The following is an 18,886-nucleotide window of genomic DNA, read 5'->3' on the forward strand; positions in this document are numbered from 1 at the left end:
AAATGAAAGTTATTATGGGGAAATATTTCAGTTTGTTTAAAAATGTTAATTTTCCTTAAATAAATATTTTCCCCTTCAAAGAGGTTAGGATGGTGCACAAGATCAACCCCACAAAGTGAGTTAGACTAAGAGATAGTGGCAAGGCGCATGCTCACTCAGTGAGCTTCATGGCTGGGTGGCAATTTCACCCCTGCTCTCCCCACTACAATATTCTAAGCACTCTTGACATTTCAGACCTTCACTACATGGCAGCGTGACACATTCCTGCTACACCGCAGTCATAAGATATGAGACAGGGCCTTTTTGGTGGCGGCTTCCTCTCTTTGGAACAAGCCTTCTGAGGAAGCTTTCCTGGTGCCAATTTTGTTATCTCTTTGGTGCAAGTGAAGACCATTTAATTGGCCCAGACTTTTTAGTACTAGGGTGTTTTTTGTTTTAGTTTTCATGGTGGCCTTTTGGCAAGCCTGCAAACTGCTTTTTTAAAAAATAAAAAATAAAAAACCGTTATATATAAAAGAAATAAATGAAAAACAGAACTCATTAAAAATCAAGGAAATGTTTAAAGTGAAGATAGAGTAATAACCACACTTGCTGTTACTGGATACGTGTATAACAGGGGTTAGCAAACTTTTTCAGCATGGGGCCGGTCCACTGTCCCTCAGACCTTGTGGGGGGCAGGACTATATTTTGGAAAAAAATAATAATGAACGAATTATTATGCCCCACAAATAATCCAAAGATGCATTTTAAATAAAAGCACACATTCTACTCATGTGAAAACACCAGGCAGGCCCCACAAATAATCCAGAGATGCATTTTAAATAAAAGCACACATTCTACTCATGTGAAAACACCAGGCAGGCCCCACAAGTAATCCAGAGATGCATTTTAAATAAAAGGACACATTCTACTCATGTAAAAACACGCTGATTCCCAGACCATCCGCAGACCAGATTTAGAAGGCGATTGGGCCGCATCCAGCCCCCGGGCCTTAGCTTGCCTACCCATGATAGAAATTAAGGTTAACTTGATTTTCTGCTGTCTGCAGGGATGTAATAATGAATAATAATACTGGTAAATACTGGGGGGGGGGCGCGGAGTGTTAACTAGAGATTAATTGAAAATAGAAGCAGCAACTGGAGTTCATTCAGCTTTGAAATATCTTAAAAGGAGAGCGAGAAGCCAGTTTTGAAAATTGTATGGAAAATTGAATTAATTTGACAATGATTTGTAATTATTTGGAAAATCAAGAAAAATAATTGGGAGGGAAATGAGAAACAAATGAGTAGCTGCCTCCAAGTGTGTTACTGAAGGGGAAAGTATACATTCCTTTTGACCATTGGATCAGATGCCAAAGATGACTCTTTATAAGGAAACCATGAATCCTCTATAGATTCTGGATTTCTTACATGTTTAATTTGTTTGGAAACAATTTTCAAATAGGGGGGGGAATATTCTTGAAATATACCTGAAAGATTAAAATACTCTGCAGGATGAGCAAAAGCTGCAAATTTCAGCTATTATAAACAGATTACAGGGATTCTTTCTTAGGCCTTTCGAAATGAATATTTGTAGTGAGATAACACAGTGCCGAGGTATTAATGAAAATCATACTGAGAAAAACATAATAGATATGAACACAAAAAGCACATTCATTAACACAAAGAAAACAGGACAAAGAAAAGTTAGGATAGCAGTTTAAATAAACACAACGTGGGATAGCTGTATAAAATATTGTGCTTTTGTGGAACCTATGAAAACATGGTTGGCATGCTTGACAGTGCTAATCTGCGCATGATTATTCAGAAGTAAGCCCTATTCAGTTCAGGAAAACTTACCCCCAGGTAAGTGTGTTGCAGCCTAGTGCAGCCATCTCCTTGCTGTGGAGATTTAAGCTAATTGACTTGCTTTAATGCTACCTTTCTCTTGGAGCTTCGGATGCTGGGCTCAGAGCCCAGAAAGGAAACTCAGTAATGTTTGGGTATGTGCCAACTGTGCCCTTAACTGGGCAAAGGGGGCGATGGAAAGTACTGGGCAGTGTGACATATGTTGTTTTCTTTATAAAGAAGGTGTGCACTTTTGCTTGGGTGCAGACAAGTGACCTTCAGGTGGTTTGAACCTACGCCGGGTTGCAGCATCTATGCTTTGAAACTATTTGCCTATTAACATTAGGCAGGCACCTTCACTATACCTCAAAAGAATCTATTCCAGAAGTCCATTCGACTTCCAAAATGTTCAGAAACCAAAGCGTGGCTTCTGATTGGCTGCAGGAAACTCCTGCAGCCAATCAGAAGCTGCGGAAGCCCCTTCGGACGTTCGGGTTCCAAAGAACGTTCACAAACCGGAACACTCACTTCCGGGTTTGTGGCATTCGGGAGCCAAAATGTCTGAGTAAAATGTCTGTTTGAGACACCTGCTAAAAACATTTTCTTTTTTATTTCATCAAGCTGATCCAGACATATAATTTAGGTATTTTTAAAAAAAGTTTCCTGATTTTATCTGTGTATTACTAATTATTACTTTATATTATTTTATGTGTACACCATTTAGAGCTTTTTAAATTATTATTTTTTCTAAATAGGTAAATACAATTTTAAAATGACCATTAGCTAATTTTAAACCGGCAGGCTGGTCTAAGGGAATGGCTAAATCAACAGTGATACTGTGCTTGAGGGTGGGATAGGGGAAGTGTTGAATGACATTTTTGGGCTTGGTTTATGTACCTTAATATTTGTGATCATGCCACTTGTTCGTATCATGACTATTGCCTTCTTCCAAGCAGCTAATGGTCAGTGGAACCACTGGGGTCACTGGAGTGGGTGTTCTAAGTCGTGTGATGGGGGCTGGGAGAAGAGGATACGAATATGCCAAGGAGCAGCTGTTACGGGGCAACAATGTGAAGGAAGTGGAGAGGAAGTTAGACGGTGTAGTGAGCAGCGGTGCCCAGGTAAGAAGCTTATAGTTTGAGGTCCTAGTTGAACACGATCACGTGTAGCATTTACATTTAAGAATAAGACAACAGTTACCCAAAACCCATCAGAAACATTCCTGTGGTACTTTTTGGGGTGAGAAATGTTGGGAGTTATATGTTTGGTCAGTGTACAAATTTTGTTACCCCACACTCACTCATGAATTCAATTTTGACTTTGACACAGAAAGCCATTCTAATGATCCAAAGGCAATGAGATACACAGCCAAATTAAGTTAGAATAATTTTGAGAGGAGGTGATATAAGGGAGTGTTCTCCTATTGGGTTTGAGAGACAAAACCATGCCAGAACTGCAGTGATACATTACAGCTTAATTCCTGAAAGCGTGATGAACATTGTTAGAAGTCATATTTGATAATCCCAAGTGAGTTTTGGTGGGTGTTTGAAAACTCGGAAATTAAATGGTGATAGCTGACAGTCACTTTAAATATGATTAGCAGCCTTCACATCTGTAAGTCTGAAAAGTGATTAAATGTACAACTGTTTGAGGGTTTTCATAAAATTCATCTGAGATGGTACACATTTACATGGGAATGCCAGTCAGATTCATGGCATCCATAGGGAAAACCTAGGAAGCTGCCTAATATCAGGACCCTCTAGTCAATCATGTCCACTCTAACTGCGAGTGGCTCTCTTAAGTCCTCAAGAAGAAAGGTTTTTCTGATCACCTGCTACCTGGAGATTCTCGGAACTGAAGCTGGAAGCTTCAGCATGCAAAGTATATGTTCTGTCATTAAGCAGCAGTCCTTTGCCTGTTATATATAGAATGAAAGCTATGCAAGAGAGACGCCTTAAAATAACAATAAAAACAGGCAGGACTACTATCCAGTCAAAGCACTTTTAAGTCTCATTTATTTCAATGGGAATTTAAGTATGTGTTTAAATCACCCAGTGAAATCACTTAAAAACATTTAAACATACTTAACTTTGGCTAATTTGTGTTCAGATATAATTATGGATTTTTCTTCTTCTTGGAGAAGGCAAATTTTAGTTAAATCGTCTGAAATAATAACTGGGCAAAATTAATGGGTGAATATTACTCTTTCTATCCCTGGTTTTCTGCAAACAACAAATTAAGAAGCTGTTCATCTAACTGTTATGCACCATCCAAATTATACTTTCTGAATACCCCCTTCCTTCTCATTGTGTGTATCATATACATATACATATAAAATAAACCAGCTAGTAAAACATGAACTATAAAACCACAAATATAGTAGCAAATTAACAAACAAGTTTGTGCAACAAACAAGGTTTATTATAATTCCCGGGTAGCTGGGTAGCTTGACCTAAAGTTTTAATACTTAACAAATTGTTGTTCCCTATTCTGAAATTCATCAAGCAGGTTGGTTTCATTGAACCTTCCCAATAGATGAGAATTTAACCTCTGTTGGGAGGGATTGTTGTTGGGCTCAACAGAGCTTTGTTTCTCTACTCCTTTTTGGTGAGTGTATATGGGTGCTTAAGGAGACAGTGCATAATGGAACAGGGCATTTGCAACCATCTATTATGGGCAATGGGAAGTGTATCGCTTTAAGATGCTGCACATTTTTTCAACTGCAGTGGCTATGAGAACACACACACACACACACAGACATACACTTCAATAAAGCATAGGGCAAATGTGAATTGTTTCAGTAAGAAGAGCTTCAGATGAACAGCATGGAAAATATTTCTCGCCGCTAGTAAATATTTCAAACATATACAATTTCCAAAGATTGCTACAAGTTTCCATATTTTTCACTCTATAAGACGCACCCAACCATAAGACGCACCTTGTTTTAGAGGAGGAGAACAAGAAAAATAATATTATCTCCCTGTCTGCTCAGCGCCTCTCCAGCAAAGCGGGAGGAGCAACGGAGCCCCTTCCAGGAGGCTTCAGGAGGCTATCCCTGAAGCCAGGAGAGCAAGAGGGATCGGTGCATTGTTCTCCTGGCTTCAGCGAAAGCTGCGCAGCCTGCATTCGCTCCATAAGACGCACACACACTTCCCCTTACTTTTTAGGAGGGGGAAAGTGCGTCTTATAGAGCGAAAAATACGGTACATGTACTGTAAATAGTAGATGATGTTCACCAATTAAGTCTATGGTCTTGATTCAATCAAGGCCACCAATTAGGATGCTTATAGGAATTGCGCATGTTATTAGCATCAACACCTTGAGCACCTAATGGTGGAAAAGTGGAATATGACTGAATAAATAATTTAAGACTTGATGCAGACACAGTTATTATTGACATATAGCTACATAAAAGTTATAGTTGAAGAGTTTCACCTGGATGCAATCCTGTACAACTCACATTATACCAGTACCAGAAATACACTGTTGCTATAGCCATTGCCAGTGTGTACTCAGCCCAGGAAGAAAGGGGGAAATCACAACACCAGAGCACCCAAACAAGGGATAAAAAGACACATGTGCAGCATCTCACTGCCGCAGTCCATCACTCCGGGACTGAGCTGGCCATGACCCCTAAACACCTCACAGATAGACACAGCCAATTCAGAGGCATTTCTGTTACTCACCTGGCTCCCAACATATAAGAAACTGCAGAGAACTGGTCTGCAGTCAAAGGCACAGACAAGGGAACCATGTGACACCATTCATTAAAGCAGCCACAAGCACACCTAAGAGGTTTTTGGTTCTTTAAAAAAAAAAGGTAAAGGACCCCTGGATGGTTAAATCCAGTCAAAGGCGACTATGGGGTTGCGGCACTCATCTGTCATCAGCTCATCAGCTTTCAGGCCGAGGGAGCTGGCGTTTGTCCACAGACAGCTTTCTGCATCATGTGGCCAGCATGACTAAACCGCTTTTGGTGTAATGGAACACCGTGACAGAAACCAGAGCACATGGAAACACCATTTACCTTCCTGCCACAGTGGTACCTATTTATCTACTTGCACTGGCATGCTTTTGAACTGCTAGGTTGGCAGGAGCTGGGACAGAGCAACGGGAGCTCAACCCATTGCGGGGATTCGAACCGCCAACCTTCCGATCGGCAAACACAAGAGGCGCAGTGGATTAGACCATAGAGCCACCCGCGTCCCTTTTTTGGTTCTAAACCCCCTAAGGGTGCAATATTGTTCTCCCTCCACCCACCAAGGGTAGGAAGACAGCAATGCAGCCAACAAAAACAAGAAGTAGTAACAGCAATAGAACTCTGTAATGCAGTCTGCAAAGCAGGCATAATCCAACCCAGGATATTTTAATTTCAGTGATGTTTTCTGGAGGTTGAAAGCTTCTATTTACTTTTACGGTATTTTAAAAGGCATTATTCACACTTCGTTTAATTCTGAAGCAAAACAAATATGTCAAGTAAGGAACAGAGTTTGCAGAACTGCTTCTCAAATCTGGGGGGCGGGAAGAACTACCCATAATATAGAAATGTTTGTGACTAGATAATTAATGTATGCAATGGCTCAGCAGGTTTGGAGCTAACCTAAAGAAGCGGGTCCACCAACACTTTTGTTGAAGTACAGCTATGATTTCTTTTTGAATTAAGAAGATTCAGTGGCGGAGATGGAAACACTGCAGTGATATGTGACACAGAATGAATGACAAGCTACGGTTCTGCAGATTCTATGGGGAAAGCTATGGCAGTAAAAGTGGAATAGGAGGGCTTTGAATGCGTGGAAGTGGCCTCAGTCAGGATCTTGCATAGCCACTATCAAGCCTGCCTCTTTCTCCACCGCTCCTCCCCATACTTGCCCTCATTACAGCCCTCAGTCACTCTTTCTACAATACAGTGGTACCTCAGGTTACATGCTTCAGGTTACATACGCTTCAGGTTACAGACTCCGCTAACCCAGAAATATTACCTTGGGTTAAGAACTTTGCTTCAGGATGAGAACAGAAATCGTGCTCCGGCGGCGCGGCAGCAGCAGGAGGCCCCATTAGCTAAAGTGGTGCTTCAGGTTAAGAACAGTTTCAGGTTAAGAACGGACCTCCAGAACAAATGAAGTAGTTAACCTGAGGTACCACTGTATTGCAACAGCAGCAGGCGGGGGTGGGGGGCATAGGATGCACATTGATCAGGGATCCTAGTTAAGAGTTGCTCAGCTACCCCCTTTTAATCTTGGACCGAAATAGGCATGAGCAGAGGCAGGACTCCAATACATGTCTGTCGCTTTGGTTTCCCGAAACTGCAGTTCAATATGCACAAATGGTAGCAAGCAAAAAGAGCAAATGACGCTTTCGCAAGCAGATATAAGCTTGATGTATATCTCTTTGAGCCCATTTCTTCTCTTTCCTTGTATATTTTATGCTTATGCAGCAGTGAGGGAGTCAAAATATACTTCGTATCGTGATTCCTATGAAATAACTGAGGATGCTTGTCTATGCATTTGGCTGCCTAATATCTCTCTGCAAACGTGGGTAAAAATCCATCAGAATATATCCAATATATGCATACAGCTATGCCAGTAGTCCTGGTGTCCATGCGGAAACTTTGTTGCTCATATGCGGTTCCAGAGTCTGCCTCAATCGCGGGGTGTATTCCAGAGAACATTGCAGCCACCTGCTGCAGTCTGCAGGATATGCTTGGCCATCTTTCTGATTATGACTATACCAAACTAGGTAAAGAAAGCAAAATATTGAAATGGAGTGCTGTCTTTCCTACAGAGTCATCTATAATATGGAGACATATCATTTGGGACATTTTTCCTCTTCTTTCAGATGAGACATTAGCCTGGCTGTGAGATTGTAGATGCAGTAATGTGCTGTTCCAATTAAGGGGGAGGCTCAGTCATAAAGCTGTGTTTTTGCAAGCAGAACACCCCACATTCAAACCATGTTATTGCCAGCTAAAAAGATGGTAATGACCTCTGCCTGAGACTCCAGAGAGCTGCTAGAGTTAGAGGAGTTAGAGGAGACACAACATTAAGTTAGATTTCTAGTAATGAATAATTTTGTGCTTCTTAACTATGTGTGGCTTTGTGGTTTTTAAAGTCCAAATATGCACACAGATCCCTTAACACATATTCGTTCCTGTTAGCAAAGGTGCTGGATTCCATCCAACTTTGGGGGTGCCTTGCACACGTTCATGTGATGTCATGTGGCAGGAGGAGGCTGTGAGGCCTGTCACGACTGTGGGGAGGTCTTGCAAGGCCCGGTGGGCCCAACGCAGCCACAAGGAGACCCATCACAGGCTGCAGAATATTGAGGGTGCCTGGCCTCCTCCTTGAAAATTTCAGGGGGGCCCTCAGCCCCTTGCCTGCCTGTTAGTGTTAGGTATGTTAATAATATGGTTTTTTTCTCAAAAGTATGGATAAAAACCATACAAATGTTAGTTCCAGAAAGTGCAGGAGTGTCCACCCCAAAGACCCATGGAGTGGTATTCAACTAAGTTTTACTCAGAGGAGATAAACAGGAATTAAAGAACTAAACATTACCGTTCATTTCAGTGGGTCTGGTTTGAGTAGAACTTAGTTGAATACCACCCATTAGATTTAATAAACATATCTCATCACAAGTTATACCCATACCCTGGTGCTACTGTAAGAGAAGACACCAGTACGAAACCCTCCTGTGGGGAAAAGAACAGAACACTTTAGAATTATTTTTTCTACGGCACTTGGGATAAAATGAAAACAACTCCTTTTCTTAAACATTTGCCATTAAGACATATTCTTGCTCTTCTGGCACTGTCAGCTTTCTTAAGGATTTGAGAGAGCTGATGCTGAAGCATATTTAGCAACCTATTTTATGCACTTCATATTGGCATTGCTGAAACAGCTGCAAGGATATGTTTGTCAAGGCACTAACTTGTTGCCACCGGGGGTCTTGCTCATTTCCATGAAATGTGTTTTGTTTGTAACCTCATGGTAAGAATCAAATTGTTTCAAGTAGACAGGGGTCGCCTCCAGGCTGTTACTGTTTTGTGGGAGGGATTCAGTCACATACTGGAAATGTAGACTTGCAGATTTAAAGCAGATTCAAGTGCTGCCGTGGAATAAAAAATAAATTCAACTTCAAAGAAACTCAGACTTTTGTGGTTAGGAAAGTGACAGGCAAAAACACAAAAACCCCGCGTTACAACGATTGATAGGAAGAAATATAACCTCTGTGTAAGCAAATCAGGAGCAAATGAGGATGAATGCTTAATACTTTAGAACCACCTTGCAAGCACATCAGAATGAATACTCACTAAGCAGGTTTCGAAAAGTGCAAGTAGATAAATAGGTACCGCTCTGGTGGGAAGGTAAACAGCGTTTCCGTGCACTGCTCTGGTTCGCCAGAAGCGGCTTAGTCATGCTGGCCACATGACCCGGAAGCTGTACGCTGGCTACCTCGGCCAATAAAGTGAGATGAGCGCCGCAACCCCAGAGTCGGTCACGACTGGACCTAATGGTCAGGGGTCCCTTTACCTTTTATTGAGAAGCCAAATTACTTTCTCATATAAATATATGAACAGCAAAATAGTTGCCCAATGAACCTGTTGCAGAAGTAGGGCTACACAACCATGCATGAGATACATACACAATAATGGATGTGGTGATTGAATGTTCAAAATATTGGGTTCGGCCCAGGTGTTCTGCTATTGTTGGTGGAGGGGGAAGGGGAGGTGAGAGATGCAGATACAAGAGTTGTTTACACTGCAGTCTTAATTTAGTATTAAACCAGTTTAATTGCCCTACTTCCCCAAGACACCCTGAAGTGATGATTTGATGATGGTATGTTTGGATGGTGGCCTTCTCTTTGAGAGGTCCCTCTCACTCCCTCACAGAGCATTGGATAAAAACCTCAGGAGGGATAGCCACATTAGTCTGTTGCATCAACTGGCTCCAAAGCATGTGCCAGGAATGGGGAACTTTTTTCATCTCAAACACCACATTCCCCCACAAAGAACTTTCCAGGGACTGCATACCAGTTGTGTGGGTGGAGACAAAGACACAAGTGGGCAGATCAATGCTACATTCCAGCCACACACAAGTCACAGGTTTCTACACACACACACACACACACACACACACACAAAAACACACACACCTCTTCTATCCAAGAAAGTAAGAGGCGTTATCATAATTCAAGGACACATTCGAACATGTATGTTTGTCAAACACTCTATTCACTTTCCGCATTTTTTAAATTACAGCACCTTATGAAATATGCCCTGAAGATTATTTGATATCGATGGTCTGGAAAAGGACCCCAGCAGGGGACCTCGCATTCAATCGGTGTCCTCTTAATGCTACAGGTACTTTTATTTTGTGTTTTTTTAAAAATCCAGCGTGCATGAGTATTATTAAATAAAAGGGGTTATAACTACGTATATGAGAATTACGAAATAAGAGGGGGTTGTAGCCAAGTGCATTATAAACAGAGTAGATCTACTGCAATTAATGGATTTAATTATGTCCATTAATTTCAATAGGTCTGCTTTGAATAAGAGCAACATTGGATTCAACCCACGTTTTTGAAATAAAAACATAATGTTTCTGTGACTGAGTTTTCATTGTTTTCCCCAAACCCTAACTAACCATCTAGATGAAATGTGTTAAGTTGCTATATTACACGCTTAGCAGCCATGTATGAAACAGTAATGACAGTAATTGATACAGCATATAGTAGAGGCAGCTTGCTGGAAATTATGGCACCCTCTTTTCAAATTAAAGAATGCTTTAAAGGTCAAGCATTGCAGAAAAAACACGAATGGGTGCTAATTCTTCCTTGCATGAAATTGTATTTGTGTGTGCGTGCCTGAAAAGAATATGGAATTATTCTGACTGGGCTTCTTTGGCTCTGACTGTTGTTTCTGTTCCATAAATGCCTTTCCTCTCTCTATTCTTTGTGACTCACAGGCACCACTAGCAGACGCTGCTCTCTCAGTCTTCATGGAGTGGCCTTCTGGGAACAACCTAGCTTTGCTAGATGCATATCAAATGAGTACAGACACTTGCAGCATTCAGTAGGTGCAAAGCCAGCTTTAGTACTTGCTCTATTTATTCCTTGCTAAAAACAAAAACATCGGCATTAATGGGATTAACTGTTTGCTCTCCTGTCAGATCTGCTGTTTTAAAGGACAGAAATGCTACTAAGGAGATGGGGGGAAAATATAAAAATCAAATAGACTTAATTTATTTTCCTCCCACCTTTCTTTCTCTCTCTCTCTCTTTTTTACCACCGTCAGAGTTCCTGTAACTGTTAGAACATTGCAGAGTTTCTGGGTTTTTTTCATTACTCCCTTTATAAAATGTTTATAGGGACTGGAAGGCAAAGAACATATTTAGGTTTATTGGGAAACGTGACAGTGAATAAATTAGATTTACTGGAGCTACAGTGCAACATTTTATAACTCATTCAGCACTTTAATGCCATGCTCATAAATCAGTGACACTGATGGATCTTTCTTTGTTCAAATGTTGCTCTTCGGCTGGGCGCAACTACGATAGCACAAAATTACCATAGGAGATACACACACACACCCCTACCTAAAGCAGTAGCTAGCTTCACATGTTGAAGTACTGGGTGCTTTCCAAAAGTTAATTAAAAGCCTTATAAAAATAGCATGCAAATTAATTTTCCCTGATTTATAAATTACTATTTGGACTTGTTCCTTGCATAGGTGGCGTTAGTGCTTGTTGGTGCAATAAAATAAAATAAAATCCATTGCGAGTAAACATGCCCTTTAAATATCCCTGAAATATATTTTCTTGGCATATTTCTTTTTACCCTTCATATTTGTACTGTTTCATTAACAGAAAGGTGCCCATCCTGATATGTGTTGGTCCTTTTCCTCGCCTCCAAAGCATGCGCACAACCAGGGGCAGTGGCAGGGATTGGCATCATTGGGCAACTGCCAAAGCCCATTCACCAACAGGAGGGCAGCTGCCAACATCTGGAGCTCTCTGGCCCTGAAGCTGCTCTTCCTTGATGAGTGAGCAAATAAACAGCAATGGGGGGCGGGAGGTGAGGGAGAAAACAGCAGTCTTTCTTTGCTTCACCCTTGTCCTTTGAGCAGCCATGCAGACTGGGCTCAGAGGAAGGGGGCAAGCGAATCAGTAGTGGTCCAGAGGAAGGGGCTTGACTGAGAACAGCTTGCTCAAAACCCCCCCCCGAAACTTGGAACTGACACTGTACACTGTAGTGTTTTTACTTACCGTATTTTTTGCTCTATAAGACTCACTTTTTCCCTCCTAAAAAGTAAGGGGGAATGTGTGTGCGTCTTACGGAGCGAATGCAGGCTGCACAGCTATCCCAGAAGCCAGAACAGCAAGAGGGATTGCTGCTTTCACTGCGTAGTGATCCCTCTTGCTGTTCTGGCTTCTGAGATTCAGAATATTTTTTTTCTTGTTTTCATTCTCCAAAAACTAGGTGCGTCTTATAGAGCTGTTTCTTGTGAGAGCGTTAACAGATGACAGTTTTGCATTTCTCTTCATTCAGTTCCATTGGTACTGTTCCATTAGTACAGCAAGGGCTGTAATGGCATGCTACAGAATGACAGTGGAATTTGGACCATGATGTGGAAACTCCTACAGAAAAGATACATGGCTATGGAAACTGAAAGCTAGAGGGCCTAGTAGCTACAATATGCCACCATCCCATGCTCTTCAGATGTTTATAGCCTCTTTAATATATTGCTTGTCACTACCTCATTCTCTGTCAAGAAATTATGTGTGCTTTGAGTTTCAGCCTTAATCAGATACGCTGTTTCTTAGAAGGAAATGAGGAGCATACTCACCAGCCCTGTGTCAGTTCAGTGGCTGACTAACCTGCAGGAGATGAATGGAGAATTAAATCCCATTTTGAATTCTCTGGGTATTAGGCATTTATCTATTTCCATTTAGGAAGGATTACAGGAGGAGGAGGAGGGTTGTAATTATTAGTAGTAGTAATAATGATGATACATTTTACAGTGTTTGTTTTCATTTTCATCCTACTGGAGCTTTCAAATGCAAAACTGAGGGATTTGTCTTCCAAGGCAATAAACATAGACAGATATTAGGCCTTTTGGGATGCAGCGTTCCCAGCTTCCGGGAACAAGGCCAATTCCACGTGTTCCTCCTTCATTCCTCCCCTAACATGCCACCTTCAACATGGTGGTTCTGCTTTCTTTAAACCATGGTTTCCCACTATGCCCCAAATGGGAAACTGTGGTGTAATGGTGGATGTTAGATCTTGGTTTGATCCTGCTTTGAGATCCTGCTTAGTAAATTCATCATTAAATTATAATTCCCCATCCTGCAGTTAGATGTAATGGGGAACCATGGTTCAAAGAGGCCAGGTTCATAGCACCTAAGAATAATTTGGGGGAAATGAGCAAGGCAATACGGGTGAGAGGAGCACATGGACCTAAGGATCATTCATGCCTTAATCAACTATGGCTTAGGATGCTAGGAATGTCGCATCCAAACTGGCCAATTTTGACCTAAAGGTGATACACAATTAGAAAGAAAATGGACATATCTGTGAACTCTAGATAGTCTGGAAGGGCATACAACACTTATCTTCTTGGTTGAAACTATATCTCAGCCTGACATATTGGAAGCCATGAAGGTAACACACACTCTCTCTCTCTCTCTATATATATATAATTACTTCTGTGCTCCTTCAAGTTCATGCCATAATTTTGCTTTCACTCTTCCCTCACATTCTTGCAAATGCCGAGATGAAATGTAATTTGATCAAAAAAACTCTGAGGTGAATAATGATTTGCTTCAGCTGCAGCTCATTAGAGCTGATTTCAATTTTTTCCAAATTATATTACAAGGGCCGCATATCATCCAGTCTCTCTCTTCCTCAGCGAAATGAGTGTTCTGAAACCGGGAATGAAAGGCTTCCTCTTTCACAATTTATTCCTTCCCCAGACAGTTTATTAAAAAGGAGTCAGCCTAAAGTTATTATTATTATTATTTATTTTAAATGGATTTGAATTTGGAACGATGGTCATCCACTCTCTGCAAAGGCTCATTTATTTTTACCACTGGCTTTTGTTCCAAAACCATCTCCTTTCCACTCCCTATATTGTGCTTAACCAAGGACCAACTTGTAAACTTGCAGTTGGCTAAATTCTCCTCTTAAGAAGCATCTGTAACCCTGTACTCCCCTGGGGAGCGCTGTTGTTTGAACCCATTTTTTGTTTGCAAACGGTTTCAGGGTCAGTCCCAGGTAGGGTTCCGAAAGACTACATAAAGACTACCTGGAGAGTCACTGCCAGTAGATTTCATTAATATTGAGCTAGATAAACCAGTGGTCTACCATGTTATACAGAAGCTTCCTGTGTTCTTATGTACTAAGACATTCCTCACCAACTGCTGCTTCTGATCTCTTCTGTGTTTTTATGAGTCACTCACAGATACGTGCAAAGAGTAAAGTCTCCGCTGTTCAATACAGTTTTACTCTCTACTGGTGCAACACATAACTACTGGTGCAACACGTACCAGTACTACGTGTTTACTACTGCTGGTGCAACACATAACTACTACAATTGTTCCCTGACTGCACATATATTTTTAGCAAAACCAGACTGCAATCAAAGGATGTACCCCAATTCTTTTATATGAGAAAAGGGAAGAAATAAAAGCCATTTAAATTTTCTTGAAAAGGGGACAATCACATGAGGTCTTCCTTGTATGCTCTAGAGTGCACCATAGTTTATCTAATTCCAGGAGAGTAACTGTCTTAGGCCTCATCTGCATTATACATTTACTAGCAGTGTCATACTATTTTAAACAGATATGGCTTTTTCCAAAGACTCCTGGGAACTGTAGCTTGTTAAGGGTGCTGAGAGTTGTTAGGAGATTTCTCAAAGAGCTATAATTCTGAGCGGTTTAGCAGTCATCCCCCTTTCCCAGAGAATTGTGGCTCTGTGAGGGCAATAGAGGTCTCCTAACAACTTCCAGCACCCTTGACTACAGTTCCCAGGATTCTTTTGGAGAAGCCGTAGCTGCTTAAAATGGTATGCTGCTACTCTCAACTTATAATGCAGATGATGCCCATTCTGCTAGAAGAAGCCCATTCAAGGATGCCTGCTAGCATTTCCTCCCTGAAATCAGTTCTGGATGGTTGGGAAAACCCCCATAATAGTGGGGGCAGGGAAGGGAGATATTTCCATCTGGCAAGCAAAAATGGAACAATCTCCTCAGTGCTATGTTTAATTCCACCCTTTGTTTCCTGTAGCAAAAACAAAACAAAAAAACCCCCACACAAACCAATTGTGTTTTCAGGCCTAAAGTGGTTCTTGCTTCAATCAGTTTGTCATACAGATAAACTACATTGGCTGGAATGACCATGCATCTTATAACGGCCTCTCTTTTGCTTTCCCTGCCTTAATCATAACCAACCATTCATGGGAGACAGACTCAACATCAATTTAACCTTCATGTATATAAACATCAACTTAGTCCTTTCCCATCATAAGGACTAGCTATATTTGTGGCAAGATTTTTTTGTTGGCAAGAGACTAGTGTAGCTTAAGCATTCAGCAAGCAGCAGCTTTGGCACATTAACACTTCCATATATTTAAACTCTTAATCTTACTGCTGCCTTTTGCTCTGCCAACAGCTCTTTAACTTAATGCAGGATCCTTGAAGAAATAGCTGCCCAAGCAAAGCATACCAAGTTTTATAAAAGGGGGGGGGGGATACAGTGCACATTAAAGGAGGTGGAAAGAAAGGCCACCCCAGGAGTAGTCAGATTACATGATCATACAAATAATGTAGAGAAATCTGTGTAATTTAATTTGGTTAGTGTGGTTCTGACTGCAAGACAGTTGAGTTGTAGTTGATTTGGAATGGTTGCTTTGGTGAGAGAAAGGGGGTATGGAGGCCAACTGATGTATGATCAAGAAACAATGTTTTGTTTACCTCAGCAGCCCTAAGGACCTGTTAATTTGATCAGGAAGCTGTCCTAGAAGAGGGGAGGTTAACCCTCTCTCCTTTCCCCCATCTCCAGATAGACCCAGCAGTTGTTATTAGCTCTGCTGAGGGGGTGGGAATTCATGGAACTATGCTATACAGTTGTCCCCCACTTATGTGGGAGTTAAGTGTAAGTGGGAAGCCGTCTCTAAAAAGCCTATAAATGCCTGTTTCCCCCTGCTCTCCAGCTGCTTCTCTCCAATCCAGACCTAAATATCTAGAGTTGAAGCACTGGGGTTGGCTGGAGGACACATAGGAAAGCAGTTGCACCAGCTGTTAGGCAGGGAGGTTGAGCAGCCTAAACAAAGCCCTGTTGCACTTTTGGGAGCCTCCTCTGCCCCCATTCACATCCTCTTTGGGCTCCAGGTCTCCTCCCATCATTTCCTGGTATGATTATATTTATTTATTTACTTCCCGGCACCACATGTATATGTGGTCATGCACCAGTTGATAGTGTGTAATTGGGTTGGGAGGAGCATGTACTCTCTCTAGGAAGCAGTTCCATTTGAGGAAGCATTGACTCCATCCTCCTCAAGCCATACCTCCCTGATCAAATTAGCAGGCCCCTGTGGCTGCTTTGAAGCATAGAAAAGGACATCAGATCTCACCTTGGATCAACTGCATCATGTCTTGTTTGGCCCCAAGACATGAGGGAAACCAGCCACTGTCAACTCATTAAAACACTTGCCATCTGATGCAGAACAAAACCTATTGGGGTTATTTTTATTTTTAGCATGGTTACATGTTTCACAGAAAATGTGCCAAATTCACAAGTGTTGAATTCTAGCAGTAGCTGGAAAAGAAGAGTTGGGAGCACAACTAAGGACACCACAGCTTCGCCAGTCCAGCACCTGACATGTCAGGTGATGAGGGAGAAGTGGATGTGGCATTGGTAAAATGGCTTTTCAGACCAAATGGAGAGGCCTAGATGGTCTAATTAGGCCCATGGGATGGAGGATCCCCACCACTGCTTTGTGTGGCCATTCTGTGGACCAACTTTACAAATACTTGTCCTGTACATGAGTCAGGGAGAGGTGCTTCAAGGAGACTTATGCATAGGGTGTTTGCATCTGTTGTCCACACTTCACATTTGTTGTTAAAAAATACTATGCCTCGCACGGCATAGTCATGGAAAATGCCATGGTAGCAAGTGTGCAGTCGTCAAGGCAGTAGCTTGTCCCCTCATGTATGCTGAGTGTTCCGTTATCACAAAACAGCTATTCCTAATCCTGTGCTGCAGCAGTATTTATTTCCAGACTTCATCCTGCAATAGAAGACTTTAGAGGTCAAGGGTTAGCACCCATGTACTAATGTTGAGTGTAATGAAAGGGACACAAAGAGATACAGGAGCGGAAGGAAATGCAGAGAGTTCATCCTCTGGCCTCTAAAAAGTTCACACCAAGGCATTTTTTTGCAGTGAAAAATTCTGCATAAATATAACTGCTTTATACTTCCTTTCGCTCTACATTTTTCCTTTGAAAGGTGTTCAAGTAAGCCTGCATCAGGAGTCTGAGCACTTCCCAGATATGATAGACACACATTGTTCGGTTGTCAGATGTTGGCCAGAGGACCAGGAAGTTCAATTTATGCTGTGTTGCTAGGGTAGCCAGTTGAAGAAGGCATGGCTCCTGCACCTTTAATAGTTGTGTAGAGAGGGCATGTGAGCAGAAGCTGATTGCCATGCATGCTTCACCTGCTGAAATTCCCCCTTATATGGAACTATTAAGCTCATTTTTTTCACCTGGCCACCTTAGCTGTTGGAGAATCCCCCAAACCAAACAGGTTCCTAAATACCTATTGTTATTCTGCTACAGAAACAGCTTAAACAGCATGTTTTGCACTGAATTCTGATTCCTGTGTATTTTTGAGGCTTTTAGACCACCTTCTGTCTTAAATGCCAGATGATGGTAAGTTTGATTGCACTGTGATATCCTAATTCCCAGCACTAGATTTTGTTTGCAACTGTTTATCTTGCATGACACAAAAAAAAGTTGTTTTGAAGTGTATGTTCTTTAGCCATTTTCAAAAGGTTAATTCTTAAGAACTGCACTTTTATTTAGATACAGGATGAGTTGAAAGTACATCAGCTGTTCTATGCAGATGGGGGTGGGCGGGCTCAGTGGTGGTTCTTTATCAGAAGCGGCAAGAGGTAAAATGTGGGAAGGGATTATCACAGAAATGGGGTTGCAGGGAGTATGGAGCCAACTGACTGCATATTCTAGTTGCCACACATCACAGAGAAATGTTTGACTACCATTTCCACTGCTGTTAGCATCTTGTCATTTCAAGGGCATAGAAAAATTCAACAGCAAATAAACTTCAGTTACGTGAGGAGTCAAGACATAAAACAAGGGCAATTTCTACGTCTTGCCCTCTGCGGCCAGCACCTCAGTTTTTTCCTGTCACGAAAGGTAGCAATAAGAATTATTTCCTGCGAAACTGAGAGTACATCACCTGAATAACTATGAAAACAAGGAATGCAATAAATTAATCAAGCATCTATGCCATTTTATATTTTGTGGAAAGGAACAATTGGAAACAAAATCGTATATCTCCATGACACAATGCCTTTTATGTAATAGTTCGGGAATTATGATTCTATTTTTGTAGCATCCAATTAATGAATGACTTACGCAACAAGCCATGCATAGCTTTTTAAAACTATCACGTGGATGCTGAAGAGAATAAATTACTTGAATTTTACATTTTTGTGCTTAAAGAAACAACAACCCTGTGTTCACCTTGTGTCTTCAGTTCTGTACTCTATTAAGCTTTCTTTTTTCCCCATACTGATTGTAACAAATATGTATGGACACAATCCAGACATGTAGACAGAATTACCATAGGCTCAACAGAGCCCTGTTTTTATCCATCCTATATTGCCGCCAACACATAGCCACTGAGGGAATGAGGGTGCATGTGTGGATCTCACATACCCCCACCCAGCTTCCCCCCTCACTGTTCCTTAGGGAACAATGAACTTGCTCTGAAAAGATGAGAAAAGTATCAGTGGGAATATGGTGAATGTGTACAGACTTCCCATTC

At 41.5% G+C, this 18,886-nt stretch overlaps 1 protein-coding gene across 5 annotated transcripts in view; it reads left to right on the forward strand.

Moving 5' to 3' along the window:
- ADGRB3 (adhesion G protein-coupled receptor B3) overlaps nt 1-18,886 on the forward strand; it is a 455,754-nt gene that overhangs the window by 184,587 nt on the left and 252,281 nt on the right. For all 5 annotated transcript variants that reach the window (XM_083729828.1, XM_083729825.1, XM_083729824.1 and 2 more), the window contains 3 exons: nt 2,783-2,947; nt 10,081-10,182; nt 10,787-10,893. In XM_083729828.1, the coding sequence (XP_083585954.1) occupies nt 2,783-2,947; nt 10,081-10,182; nt 10,787-10,893 (374 nt within the window). The remainder of the gene's footprint in view (nt 1-2,782; nt 2,948-10,080; nt 10,183-10,786; nt 10,894-18,886) is intronic.

Source organism: Podarcis gaigeae, assembly GCF_964106915.1.
Source record: "Podarcis gaigeae genome assembly, chromosome: 3".
NCBI lineage: Eukaryota > Metazoa > Chordata > Lepidosauria > Squamata > Lacertidae > Podarcis > Podarcis gaigeae.